The sequence below is a fragment of the Puma concolor genome, chromosome B4 (assembly GCF_028749965.1).
Source record: "Puma concolor isolate L17-30 chromosome B4, mPumCon1.1.hap2, whole genome shotgun sequence".
Taxonomy (NCBI): Eukaryota; Metazoa; Chordata; class Mammalia; order Carnivora; family Felidae; genus Puma; species Puma concolor.
The window spans coordinates 129,218,466-129,233,107 of record NC_141673.1 but is presented as its reverse complement, the minus strand read 5'-3'; the positions used below and the strand labels follow the sequence as shown (position 1 = coordinate 129,233,107).

General features: G+C 46.6%; 1 protein-coding gene across 2 annotated transcripts in view; it reads right to left on the bottom strand.

The window, feature by feature from the left end:
* FAM171A1 (family with sequence similarity 171 member A1) overlaps positions 1–14,642 on the bottom strand; it is a 136,532-nt gene that overhangs the window by 44,965 nt on the left and 76,925 nt on the right. For both annotated transcript variants that reach the window (XM_086714860.1, XM_086714859.1), the window contains exon 3: positions 8,620–8,712. In XM_086714860.1, the coding sequence (XP_086570986.1) occupies positions 8,620–8,712 (93 nt within the window). The remainder of the gene's footprint in view (positions 1–8,619; positions 8,713–14,642) is intronic.

Here is a 14,642-nt window from a genome sequence, read left to right as displayed (position 1 = left end):
TTCCCTCCTCTCCTGTTTTCATCTCCACCTAGTGACCTTCATTCTTCCAAAGCTTTTACTTTAGTGTCACATAAAGCCAAACAATGGGCATCATCACCCAGGGCTATGCACGTAACATGTTTGAACTGTCATCGTGCTACCTGCCTTTTCTCAGGAGCGTTTGCCACATTATAACATCCGAGCGATACACTAAAATCCAAAGGCTTCTAGTACTTACATTTCTGATCAAGTAAGAACTGATTTTTTTTCTTCTCTGAATCCACCAAAGAATAAATAAATCAACACACCTACACTAGACCAGTCTGAGAAAAATTGAATGTAGCTTTTGTAAATTCAGTTTTATATTAATTTTATAGAACAGAACTGCAAAGACCAAAAATTATCTACATATGGCTTTCCTTCCAACTGGTAAGAAAACATGAAACAACATCATGCAGTATTATTGTCCTGTCTCAACTCTGCCATGGCAAGGAAAAATACAAGGAACAATGATTAAACTCATGAACCAGGAAAAGTTAAAAAAAAAATTAACAAAATTGCTGTCCTTTTAAAAAGCTGGAATGCAAAAAAGATTTTAGAAAGGGAGAGATGGTTCCCAGTTTTTGGTTATACACAGGAGGGAATGCGAGTGAATACATTAAATGTAACAAAAACTTCCTGAATGATTAATACCCTTATGGTAGGACCATGCTTCTTACTCCTTAGAGAAAGAGCTCTTCAAGTTCTCTTACTGCGTGTGTGCATATGTGTGTGTGTGTGTGTGTGTGTGTGTGTGTGTGTGTGTGTGTGTGCGCCTGTGTGAGCTGCAATTTTCTTAGAAGCCACAACAAAGGAAATAATTGATCAGGGTGCAGACAACCTACGTAGGAAGTGCAAAAAGCACTGGTTATTTAGACTTGAAAAAATTTTATTTATTCAATCGTTCAGTGACTTGTTCATTGAATACCTATCATATGGCAAGTGTAGGGCCAGTGCCTGGCGGGTTTTAAGGTGAAGATGACAAACTTCTTGCCTTCATGTTTCAAATTTTTAGTTGGGGAGATAAGGTATACTACCAAATACGGTAGAAAGGGAGGTATCATAATAAGATACACACACCCCAGCTGGAGGGTTTTAATCCACCCTCTGGTTACTGATAAGGACCTGAGGGGCCATAAGGGATACAGGGATGTGTCAGAATACAAGGATGGGAGCCAGAGGGCATGGAAGCTGCCTGGGCTCAGGGCACCTGTGGGCAAAATGGCAAGAGTCTGTAGATTTCACGTGAATGCAGTGCCACTGACCATGACTCCACTAATCCCCAGTCAGCTTCTCTCTGACCTGCCACCACCTGGCTCCCTTCTCTTACTCACACTTTCTCTTTTCTTCTTCTTCTTCTTTTTTAAGCTTATTTAGTTTTGAGAGAGAGCAAGTGAGCATGAGCAGGGGAGAGGCAGAGAGAGAGGGAGAGAGAAAATCCCAAGTAGGCTCCCTGCTGTCAGCACAGAGCCTGATGCAGGGCTCAAACTCACAATCCATGAGATCATGACCTGAGCTGAAATCAAGAGATGGACGCTTAACTGACTGAGCCATCCAGGAACCCGACCTTCTCTTCTCTTCTCTTCTGCCCTGAGCCCGTAGGTGGCCTGGAATGGTCACAGACCCACTGCGCCTCATAACTACTCAGCTGAGATTCTCACCTCTTCTGGTTCTTAGCTGGATCTCAGTAAAAGGAAGAGAACGAAGAACTGATGGCTCCAGATTTTCTCTTCTGGCTGGATCCCAGCCCCTGGCCACACTGTGGACTGGTTACCCCTGAGTCAGGGGTCACATGATATAAGCTCCTTGGCAGCCAAGGTTGGAGGGCAAGGCACCTGCATGAACCACATCTCCAGGGAAGATGCAGAAAAGACCCGAAGGAGGTGGCCCTGAAGCTGCTCTTGATGGCCAAGAAGGGCTCGAAGACAGATTCGGAGACAGAGTGGGACACCCCAGATGGAAAACACAAAAGGAAATTCAGGCTAGAAAACGATCCCTGAAGGAGAAGTACGTGTGGAAGGGAGGTTGAGGCCAGGTCACAAGGTCGGTATGTGTTGTGTTAAGGAGACTGGGTTTTATTCTAGGGCAAAAGTGGGGGTGGGGTGGAAATTGAGGGGTGTGAAATAACTGGAGCTCTGCCCCCAGAAGAGTCCCCTGGCAGTTCAGGGCAAGGTGTACTAGGAGGGAGACACAAGATGGAGGAAGTCTGGTTAATCGCAGGTCCAGCTCCAATCTCAACTCCAAGACTAGAGACAAGAACACCAGCTGGGGGATACTGCCTGGTCCAAGAGAGACTGACCAGGGCCTGGATCAGTGCAGCGGCTGTGGCAACACGTGTGGGCAGCAGAGATGATGCAAGTGTGTGTAAGCACAGAACACTCTGAAATCACTCAGGGTACGAGGCCCCGGCGTGTTGTAACCGTTTGACCCACGGAGCGTAAGAAGGGGAGATGAAGGTCATACACAAGAGGAGAAGGTGACTCCTTACAGACAGCATGTGACACAGATGCTGAGACCCTTCAAGAGCCCCCTCACAGTCACCAGAAGAGACAATCAGGTCTCGGGGCTGGCGGGGCATAGTGAGGAGTGGAGCAGGCAGTGACAGGTGGTCTGAGAGCCACGGTGGGGTAAAGTGTGGCCACAGCAACAGACCCTGTGGGCTTCAGAGTGAGCCCTTATCACAAACACCTTGCTGAGGGTAGAGTGGCTCCCAGGGAGAGAGGGGCCGAGAAGGGGTCACACGTGTGGTGCAATGGGTGTCAAAGGTGCCTGGGCAGGACAAGAGAGGTCCACAATGAGAACTGTAGGGTCTAAGAAGTATGCATGGGGGGGGGGTTGGGGTGCAGAGAGCCTGTTCACGGGAACATGTATCCAGATACTACAATCTTGACCCCTTCTTACCAATACTCCCCTTCCAGGTAACTACATAGCCACCGAGGCTCAGGGCCAGGGGACTGTCCAGCCCTGAGGCTAAGCATTTGGGAGTTTATTCCAAGTACACAGGGAAAACCACTGAAGAGTGGAAGCAAGGTGACCTGGTCGCTTTAGCAGTGCGAAGACCGGATTATGGGTCGGTAAGGGCGGAAGCAGACAGCCAATTAAAAACCTACCGCAGCTCTCCAGGGGGAAACGGAGTCTTGGATTCATGTGGTGGTGACCCAGATGGAGAGAAACACCTGTGCCAGAGAACCAGGCTGTGGGGACAGAGGAGTCAGGGATAGTTCCTAGGGTCTGGCTTGACCACTTAAGTACCATGTTTGTACCATGTACGGAGACAGAAAGTTGGACACACCCATTAAATCTGAGATGCCTAGTGGACATCCAAGCGGAGATGTCAAATAAGCAGCCAGCTCTGGGTCTCCCTCTCGGCGAGTCTGGGCGGGAGGTGAGAGACTGGGCGTTATCTGTGTCTACACAGCATTAAAGCATGGGCCCATGAGACCTTGTGGGGAGGGTAGTGGGAAGGAGAAATGTAGGCCCAGACAGTCACTGGAGTGTCCACAAGTGACCAAGAGGAGAAAGAAAATCAAGGCATGGTGTTATGGAAGATAGGAGAGTCTCCAGAAAGAGCGACCAGAGTCATCCCTGTTGGGTGCCGTGGAGAGTCCAGGGGAAGGCACAGAGAAATGTCCTCAGGCCCGGCCACGCAGGGCTTGTAAGAGACTCTGACAAAGCAGTCTGAATGGAGCAACGAGGCAGGAGAGCCACTTGCAGGGTGCTGAACAGGGAAAGAAAGGCGAGGAAGCAGGAAGGAAGGGCGTGCAGACGTCCTTCTGGAAGACAGCAGAGACCCAGGGCGGTGGCCAGAGACAGACACGGTTGTGGAAGCATTAGAGATGCATTATTTTAACATCTGCCCGCTACCGATGAGGAGAAAATGGTGAGGAAAAACTTCTGGAATCCCTAAGGAAGAGAGGAGATGAGATGCTGAGCACAAACAGAAGGACTCACACGTAAGGGAAGAGGGACACTCCTTCCAGTGCAACGAGGGACAATGAGCAGGTCTGTGGGTTTGCTGGGGGCCGGGGGGGGGTGGCGGTGAGGGTTCTCAGCTTCTCAGTGAAGTAGGCAGAGATGTGAGGAGAGGAGATAGAGGATGGGAGTGTGAGTGAACACACAGGAAGCCAGCAGGTGGGGAAGAGGGTGTGAAAATCATCTTGGAGACTCACGAAACAAACGACTAAGTGGCCCCAGGACCGATGCCCATTTGAGGTCTGTGGTCGTGAAACGAACGTGCAACCAGTCGGGGCAACCACCGGTGAGGCTTCCTCCAGCCACGTGCAGCTGTGGGGTGGCCACAAGCGGCTCAGGTCAACCGGAGTCAGGAGTTATTCGGTCAAAGATGGCAGAAGGGGAGGGGAGCAGCTCTGCAGGGAGTGTCTGCAAGGAGACGATTCCAACGAAGGGCCATGGTTCGTAGGCTGGGCAGGGAGGCAATCCGTGGGTAAGGACACGGTGAGTCAGGGCTCTGGAGCTCTCAGTGGTGTGCGAACCACTGCCACAGGGTGAGAGGAGGGAGTGCAGGGGCTGAGTTCGGAGGTGGTGCATTTGATTTGCTGGAATGATGAGGCCTAAGGCAGGACTGCAGAAGTGGGTGACCGATGTGGGACAGAAAAGACCCTGGGAGTGCAAGAGCAGCTGGGGCACCAGGGGGCATCCTCTAGAGGGAGGCAGGGTAGAGGGGGGCACCCCTGGGGTGGACGAGCAGCTGGGACCAGGGGGCATCCTCCATATGGAGGCTCACATTCCCAAGAAACAATTCTAGGAGCATCGTGAACCTGGGAACTAGGAGCTCGTATCATCAGTCCAGGAGGAAAAGCTGACCCAGACACTGGTGGAGTGGTCCAGCTGGCCTCCAAGGATCCTCAAGGAAGGAAGGAAGGAGAAAGGAGACAAGTAATGTGAGCACAGCCCCCACCTGAGAAGGCTGCAGGGAAGGCTGTGTCTCAGGGACATTTCAGACCAGGAAGGGGGGCAGTGCTCGGAGAAGAGGTAGAAGGCTGTTCTCTGCAGCCATACTGGTGCCCAGAGGACACAGGGTGAGGGCTGGGGAAGGCAGTAGGGAGTTGGGCTCTATTGGACAAGGTCCCTTTCTGGTCTGTACCCCGCAGCCTGGCTCTTCTCCATTTATTTATTTACCGTTTACTTTTATTTTATTTACTTATTTTGAGAGTGAGGAAGCGCAAGCAGGGAGGGGCAGAGAGAGAGAGAGAGGAGAGAGAGAGAGAGAGAGAGAGAGAGAGAGAGAGAGAGAGAATCACAAGCAGGCTCAGTGCTGTCAGCACAGAGCCCGATGCAGGGCTCAAACTCACAAACTGTGAGATCATGACCTGAGCTGAAATCAAAAGTCGGACGCTTAACCGACTGAGCCACCTAGGTGCCTCTCCTCTCCATCTCTCAAAGCCCACTGGCAGGTCCACACCGCAGAAGTCCAGCAGCCTGGCTACTTGAGAACTTTCTAGCAAAGGGTGTGTTGTGGACCAACATCTCAGGAAAAGGATGAGCAATTCACCGGAAGCAGAAGAAAAGTGGAACAAAGAATGAGTACAGCTAGTAAGAGAGGAAATGAAGACTAACTCTGAGGAAAAGGTAGGGGAGGGGCCAATTAAGAGAAAGAGCAGGTGATGAAAATTATGGTGGCTGTGGCCTTTAGAACAACGTGTAAAATATGACATGGGTCAGTTGTGTTTTTTTTTTTAGAGTGCAGAGTGTCCAAATATATTTTCTTGAGGAACACCATAATCCATTAGCTACTACCAAAGATCCCTATAAGTTAAACTTTTTTTTTTTTAAGTGTATTTATTTTGAGAGAGAGCATGAGAGCAGGGGAGGGGCAGAGAGAGGGAGAGAGAATCTAAGGCAGGCTCTGCACTGTTAGAGCAGAGCCTGACACGGGCCTTAAATTCACCAACAGTGAGATCATGACCTGAGCCGAAATCAAGGGTCTGACACTTAACCAACTGAGCCACCCAGGTGCCCCGGTGGTCAGTTTTTTAAATTAAAAAATCAAAACACGCAAGGCTGCGAAAGATAAAAATGGGTCTTTTTCAGATTTATTTAAATCCAAGTGAGTTCTATAGCATAATACTGGTTTTGGGAGTACAATTTAGTGATTCACCACATCACTTACCCAATGCTCATCCCAACAAGTGTCCTCAATGTCCATCACCCATTTAGCCATCCCCCCACCAACCTCCCCTCCAGCAACCCTCAGTTTGTTCTCTATATTCAAGAGTCTCTTGGGGTGCCTGGGGGCTCAGCTGGTTAAGCATCCGACTTCGGCTCAGGTCATGATCTCACAGTTCGTGAGTTTGAGCCCCGCGTTGGGCTCTGTGCTGACAGCTCAGAGCCTGGAGCCTGCTTTGGATTCCATCTCTCTCTCTCTCTGCCCCTCCCTGGCTCATGCTCTGTCTCTCTCTCTCTTTCTCAAAAATCAATAAAAATGAAAAAGACTCTCTTATGGTTTGTCTCCCTCTCTGTGAAAAGATGGGTCTTAAGGCATATCTAAAAAGAAAACAATATACAGCTGCCGTGACAGCATTTAATTGCTCTGTGCCAGTCCCCTGCCACAGGGGCACATGGCACAGCAAAAACAGCCCCGATTAGAAGAAGCGGGGTCCCAACCGGGCTGGGTCTGAGGAAACGCAAAGTGTGTGCCCGTCCTCTGGAAATGCAGAGTGGGTACCAAACTCCAAGGCTTCAGGAAGCCTGGTTCAGGTGCTTCGTAGTTTCCATTTGATATTTGAAGAGCTGAAGTCAGCTCTAAATTATACTCAGAACATCCTAATCAACAGACGTAATCTTGACGTAAATGGGTGATCACAGCCTGTCTGTACCCAGGACATTAATTACAAGCTTTCACCTCTTGCTATCATCTTCCACTGGGCTGCATTCTGATGAAGACCAAAATTGTGATAAAGATCATTTCAGTCTTTATCAGAATGTAGTCCAGTCGAAATGAGAGCAGGACACTAACGATTCCTTTCTTAGTGAAGAACATGAGAAGGAAGCATAATCATTCCCTCATTTCGAGAAAACCCTAGTCACCACCCACCCCCCCCATGTTCACTGCAGCATCATTTACAAGAGCCAAGGTGTGGAAGCAACCTAAGTGTCCATCAGTGGATAAATGGATGCAGAAAAGTGATCTACAGTGGAATATTATTCAGTCAGAAAAAAGAAGGAAATTCTGCCATTTGTGACAACATGGTTGAACCTGGAGGGCATTATGCAAAGTGACACAAGCCAGACAGAGAAGCACAGACACTGCATGGTCTCCCTTCTACGTGGAATCTAAAAAAGCCGAACTCATAGAAACAGAACAGATCGGTGGCTGCCGGAGGTGGGATGTTAGGGGAAAATGGGTGAAGGGTCTCAAGAGGTACAAATTTCCAGTTATAAGATAAATAAGTCCTGGGGATGTCATGTACCGCATGGTCACTATAGTTAATAACACTGTAGTGTATATTTGAAAGTTACTGAGAGGGTAGATCTTAAAAGTTCTCGTCACAAGAAAAAAAGATTTGTAGCTACACGTGGTGACGGGTGTTAACTAGGCTTACAGTGTCGATCATTTTGCAATATACACATAATTCGAATTATTACGCTGTATGCCTAAAAGGAATACAGTGTTATATGTTGATTATAACGGCTGCATGATCACTTCTGCAGGGTCTCCACAGCCACTCAAAAAAGGAATAAATGGGGTCACCTCATTTGCAAATGGCACCGGAATGTGGTGAGGTAGAGAATGATTTGTGTCAAATGGTATTAAAATGAAGTAAACAAAAAAATTAATCCGATGGAACGTTGAGAGCCAGGAAATAGCGCTCTCTAGCCCATGCTTTAGAGAAAGAAACTGACTTTGGCACAAATACGTTGGACATCAGCGTTCTTTCCAATTCTAACCCCACCACCAACTCAGGGAAATCCCTCTCAAGTCTTCCATACTAGTTTCTCTGCAAGAGAAGTTAGAAGGTATAAGGGCACACTCTGATGCACAACCACATACCAGAGGGGTTAAGACAAGGAGGGACAAGACAGAGAAAAATGCCACTCTTGAAGGCTATGAACACTTCTTCCTTTGTTTTTTGAGGGGGGGGGGGATTTTGTTTTATTGTGTTAAAAAGCACATACTATTTAATTTACCATCTTATCCATTTTTAAGTTTGAGAGTGTGAAGTACATTATTGTGCAACAGATCTCCAGATCCTTTTCACTGCGCAAGACTGAAACTCTACCTCCTTGAATATTTATGAACCTTTGCTCAGTGACGCTCAGACGGGGTCCCGCGCTCTGAACTCATGAGGTGAATATTCTCAGCTTTGGAGAAGAAAGAGAGATGTGGTATGGACAGAGTGGTGAAGCCCTCTCTTTTCTCTCACCCAGTTAAAGGCTGGCCTTAAAACAAACAGGATCACAGCCAGGGGAGAGTTTAACCGAAATTCAAGTGTGTGTTTGTGCACTCATAGGACAACATGCATAGTATCCAGCTCTGGGTAAATTTACTGCCATCACCATCTGAAAAGAAGCTGTCTTATAACAGGATTTTAGTGGCTGGCCCAAAAGTTAGTCACTTTTCTTTTTCAATATTCAACATACCTTGGAATCCTGAGACTATTTGGACAACATCTTCATACACCATTAGAGTCGCAGATCGTTCTGGAAGCAGGCCCAGGCTCAGTGAAGAAAATACTGCAGGAATAAAAATGGACATAAGGGAATTCTGACATTTAAATCAAAATGCCCACTCCAATTTTTGGGGACTCTGCATTCTTGCTATTCTGATTTCAAATCAGTCAACAATACGGATTTTTAGTATTGTGACATAATAAGAAATACATACTTGATTTCTGCTCCTGGTTCCTGACACAGAGCTCCTAAATCCCTTATAATTTCCTGGGTGGTAGGAGCATCTTTTGTTCTAATGACGCGAGTCTGGGTGGGCTCCTGGATGGGGGTTGGTCACCAGAAAGACCAAGCTGTAATTAGAAACTTGGAACTTTCAGCCCCACCTCTCCATCCTCTAGGGAGAGGAGAGGGGCTAGATATTAAGTTCATAATCAATCATGCCTACATGGTGAAGCCTCCGTGAAAATTCCAAAAGTACAGGGTTTGGGGAGTTTCCATATGCGTATAGTGTACGCATCTACGTGCCAGGAGGGTGGCACGGCTCAACTCCACGGGGACAGAAGCTGTCAGCCATGCTCAGGACCCTTCCAGACCTCATCTGTACACCTCTTCATCTGGCAGTTCCTCTGTATCCTTTATGATATCCCTTAGGATAAACTGGCCAATGTAAATAAATGTTTCCCTGAGTTCTGTGAGCCATTATAGCAAATTACTGAACCCGAGAAGGGATTGTAGACACCCCTGATCCATAGCCAGTTGCCAGAAGCACAGGCGACACCATGGGAGTTGTGTCTGAAGCTGGGGGACTGGTGGGGGACAGTCTTTTGGGTCTGAGACCTTAACCTGTAGGGTCTGCACTAGCTCTGGGTAGTTAAGGTTAGAACTGAACTGAATTGTAGGACACCCAGGTGGCATCCAGAGTCGGAGAACTGCTTGGTTTGAGAAAAAGCCCCATTCATTTGGTGTCAGAGTGTCGTGAGTAGAGAGAAAGGAAACTTTTTTTTTTTTCATTTAAGTCTGATTAGCAAGAGGCTTTCCAATTGCCATGGGAATACTGCAATCTCCAATATAAAAACTGCTTATGCTACGATGGTCAACTAGTTTTTATTCACCAGAATTTTTTAGTAAAGATTCTGAATCTCCTCACATATCCATTAAAGTTTATTTATTTATTTTGAGAGGTGGGGAGGGGCAGAGAGAGAGAGAAGGAGAGAGAGAATCCCGAGCAGGTTTGGTGCTGTTAGTGCAGAGCCCGACACGGGGCTTGAACCCACGAACCGCGAGATCATGACCTGAGCTGAAGTCGGACGCTTAACCGACCGAGCCACCCAGGCGCCCCTTCACATTAGGAGTATATTAAATTACACATTATATGAATGGAAAATATATAAAGTTAGGTATTAACTTTAAAAAAATACTTTAAAAATATGTGCTTAGGTTAACATATGCCATGTGGTAGGAGAACATTACTCCCTATTCTGGTAAGTAATAAGATGAGAGAACTTGTGCCATTTTAAAAATTCTTGCTTAAGGACCTGGACTTCTAACTACAAAATTCACAAAGCCTGTAAGTTTCTGGATAGAATATGAATCCAAGAGAAAAAAATAAATGTATTATGGAATAATAATACTCATTAAGGTCACTGAACCCTTAGTAACATGTCAGACATTATTCTAAGGGCTTTAATTTTGGTAATTTATTTAAATCTCAACCCTGTAAAATAGATATTATTTTTCTTAAAAAATTTTTTTATTTATGGGGGGTGGGAGGGAGGGGAGGGTGGGTGATGGGTATTGAGGAGGGCACCTTTTGGGATGAGCACTGGGTGTTGTATGGAAACCAATTTGACAATAAATTTCATATATTGAAAATAAAAAATAAAAAAAAAATTTATTTAGTGTTTGTTTATTTTTGAGAGAGACACAGCACAAGCGGGGGAGGGGCAGAGAAAGAGGGAGACACAGAATCCGAAGCAGGCTCCAGATTGTGAGCTGTCAGCACAGAGACTGATGTGGGGCTCAAACTCACGAACTGCCAGATCATGACTTGAGCTGAAGTCAGATGCTTAACCAACTGAGCCACCCAGGCACCCCTATGAAATAGATATTAACTCGTCCATTTGACAGGTAAGGAAACAGGTTTATAGAGAAGGAATTAACTTGTGCAAGATCCCACAGCTGGTAAATACTGAGCGCAGGACTGGAACTCTGGAGTCTGTCCTCCACTGCTATGCGACACAGACTCAAATTCAGAGACCCCTGCCCTGGACTTTATCCAGTCCAAGTTTAAAGATGAGGAAAGTAAGGTCTAGAGAGGTAAAGTGAGTTTCTGGGAAATTATCAGGGACCAGAAACATCAAGTGCTAAGAATATCCATTATTTAGCACCTCTGGCTCTTAATAGTGCCAGGGGGGACCAGTGAGCTGACCCTGGACATGATCTCTCTTTTTATATACCCTCTACAGTCAACTTATCTAGCTGTCGTTTTATATGAGGTCCAGTGCTGGACACGGACAACAGATCAATGCTGGAGGTAGTCCCTACCTGCAAGGTTCTACATTTGAAGAGAACTGGGACACAGAAGCAGCTGCACAATGAGTGGAAGCTGGCCGGTGCCATGAGCAACAATAAGGATGCACCTGGGAGGGGGGTGCCTGGGGGGGCGCCTGGGTGGCTCAGTCGGTTGGGCAACTGACTTCAGCTCAGGTCATGATCTCGAGCATGGTGAGTTCAAGTCCCATTTGTGGCTCTGTGCTGACAGTTTCAGATCCTCTGTCCCCCTCTCTCTCTGCCCCTCCCCCACTGATGCTCTCTCTCAAGAATAAATAAAACATTAAAAAAAATAGAATGCATCTTGGTGCTGTGGAGACAATCTGGTGGTTTCTCAAAATATCACACAAAGAGTTACCATATGACCCAGCAATTCCACTCGTAGGTATAGACCCAAGAGAACTGAGAATATATGTTCGCATAAGAACTTACACATGAACGTTCATGGCAGCATGAGTGATAACAGCCAACAAGCGGAAACACCCCCAAATCCGCCAACCGATAAACAGGATAAATAAATGTGGTCCATCCATATAATGGAACATTATTCATCCATGAAAAGGAAAAATGTACTGATTCATGCTACAACACAGATGGACCATAAAAACATTATGTGAAGTGAAAGATCCCAGACGCGTGGCGCCTAGGTAGCTCAGCTGGTTGAGCGTCCCGACTGTTGATTGTGGCTCAGGTCATGTGCTCATGGTTCAGGGCACCAAGCTCTATATGGCACTTTGTGCTGATAGTGCGGAGCTTGATTGGGATTCTCTCTCTCCCTCTCTCCACCCCTCCCTTACTCATGCATGCGCTCTCTCTCTCAAAATAAATAAATAAACGTTTAAAAGAAATAAAGATGCCAGACACAAAAGGCTACATATTGTAGAGATACATTTATCTTCCATGTTCAGAATAGGCCAACCATAGAGACAGAGAGATCAGTGGTTGCCAGGGCCTGGGCGGAGTGGGTAACAGTGAGTCACCTGTAATGGGTCTGGGCTTTTTTTTCAGGGGTACAGAAAATATTCTGGGATTAGTCAGTGGTGTTGGTTGTATCATCTTGTGAACTGCACACTTCAAAATGGTGAATTTCATGGTATATGAATTATGACTTAAAATTCAAAAACAAAAAAAAAGTAAGAAATTAAAGAATTCATCTTAGGGGTTCAAAGTTGGGAGAAAAATCCACACCAGGTTGGGGGATGGGAGACCAGGGAATGCGTATGAGCCAGGACTAAAGTGGGGAGTCCTAATTCGGGTAAATCCTCTGCAACCACTTCAAAGGTACACTTGACCTTCTTTAACAATGACCCCTTTGGCCAATGGCACTGGGTACCTAATGGCCCAGAAGAAAGGGTCATTGCCGTGATGCTGCCTGCATGGGCCGCCCTGTCCCATTGGAGAGTTCACGCACATCCTGAGGGGTATGTCCTGGGCCCTGCGGTCTCTCAAGATGTGCGTGACCATTGTGGGGTGTTCTGTAAACACTTCTAACCTGAAACATTTGGTACTTCCATACATAAGGCATCTGCTCCAGCAACCTTTCTCAAACCTTATTTTCTGGAGGACAGAAAAACGGTCTCTTATAGCTGAGTGTGCTGCGTGGCAAGAGGGACACCACAGGGGCCTCCTGGAGCAGGAAGGAAGGGACGGCCCACCTCAAATCAACCGAGTGCCCCGGAGGGTAGGAGGTGGCAGAACGACTCTTGGACCCCCATTATAGAAGAGATGCTGACTGATGTCTGGGGGTTCTTATCACACCAGGTAGATGTTTGGTTTTTGGTAAGTAGAGAGAGAGGAACATCTAACTCTACCTGGAAGAGTCAGGAAGACTTCATGGAGCAGAAAACAGCCAGGAAGACATTAAGACGTGGTTGCCAGGAAAACATCAGTAAAGGAATAACAGTGTGGACAAACACAGAGTGGGCAAAATGTCAGATTCAAAAGGAGTCACAAGGAGAGTTGACAAACTGCCTAGGTGTCTAGACCATGAGATGTGTAAGGGAGACGCAGCTAGGGGAGGAGGGTCTAAACTTTATCCCGAGGACAGCAAATTGACACAATTCTACATATGCATGTATGTAAATATATATATGTAATGTATACATATATATGTATATATACACACACATATACATATCTGCATGTACAAATTTTTAAGACACGAATGCTCGGTAACATAGAGGGTCATTTGAGGGGGCAAATGAACTGGGTCTGAGGTCTGGTGAAGCAACGGCTATGGAGATGGAAATAATTCAGATGTGGGCTTACAGTCTTTAGTTGATGGACTCATTTTATACAGGTGAATTTGTTTCACCTGCTTGCCAAGGTAAAGGGTGCTCTCCTTATGCTGGGCTCCCCCCCTCCAATCTACACCTCCTTCCTTGAAAGCGCAAAACCAACACATTCTCCAGGAACCATTGTCAAGGATGAAAAAAGAAATCCATTCCAAAATCTCTCAAGGGTGCACATGCAAACAAAACCAGGAGGCTTCCTACTTTTCTCTATTCCTTGTCCAGTTATCTGCAATATCGACAGTGTTCTCTTTTTACATTAAAAAAACATTTATTTATTTACTATTTTAGAGAGAGAGAGAGCACACACACACAGGGGAGAAGGGCAGAGGGGGAGAGAGAGAGAACCTCAAGCAGGCTCCATGCTCAGTGCAGAGTCTGATGCGGGCCTTGATCCCACAGCCCTGGGATCATGACCTAAGCCGAAATCAAGAGTCGGATACTCAATGGACTGAGCCACCCAGGTACCCTCAACAGTGCTCTCTTGACCTCCAAAAGCATGCATGACAACAAAAGTTTACTCTGCTCTCACAATGGACAAGTCCAAGGTTTGGTCAGCTTTTCTGTCAGATTCTAGTTAAGAGTATCTTTATTATGTTAATGAGGCAAACAGAGAAAATAATCAAAGACATGGTGGGTCCTTGAAAATTATTTAGTCTAATCAATATAGTTTTAGAAATAAGGAACGTGGACTCAGAAAGCCATTGACGGGCCCCCAAAGCCATGATGGGCTCCCATATGTGAGGCAGCTGGGGGTGGGTGGGGCAGGAACCCAGGTGTCATGCCTAGTTCCCATCTCTTCCAATTAAACCTCATAATTCCCATTATTTCACTCATGTAAGAATATGGAGATTATAGGGGCGCCTGGGTGGCGCAGTCGGTTAAGCGTCCGACTTCAGCCAGGTCACGATCTCGCGGTCCGGGAGTTCGAGCCCCGCGTCAGGCTCTGGGCTGATGGCTCAGAGCCTGGAGCCCGTTTCCGATTCTGTGTCTCCCTCTCTCTCTGCCCCTCCCCCGTTCATGCTCTGTCTCTCTCTGTCCCAAAAATAAAATAAATAAGCGTTGAAAAAAAAATTTAAAAAAAAAAAAAAAATATGGAGATTATAGAAATCGTTGCTTTTTCTCCAAGAATCATATTAACAAAGTCAAAAC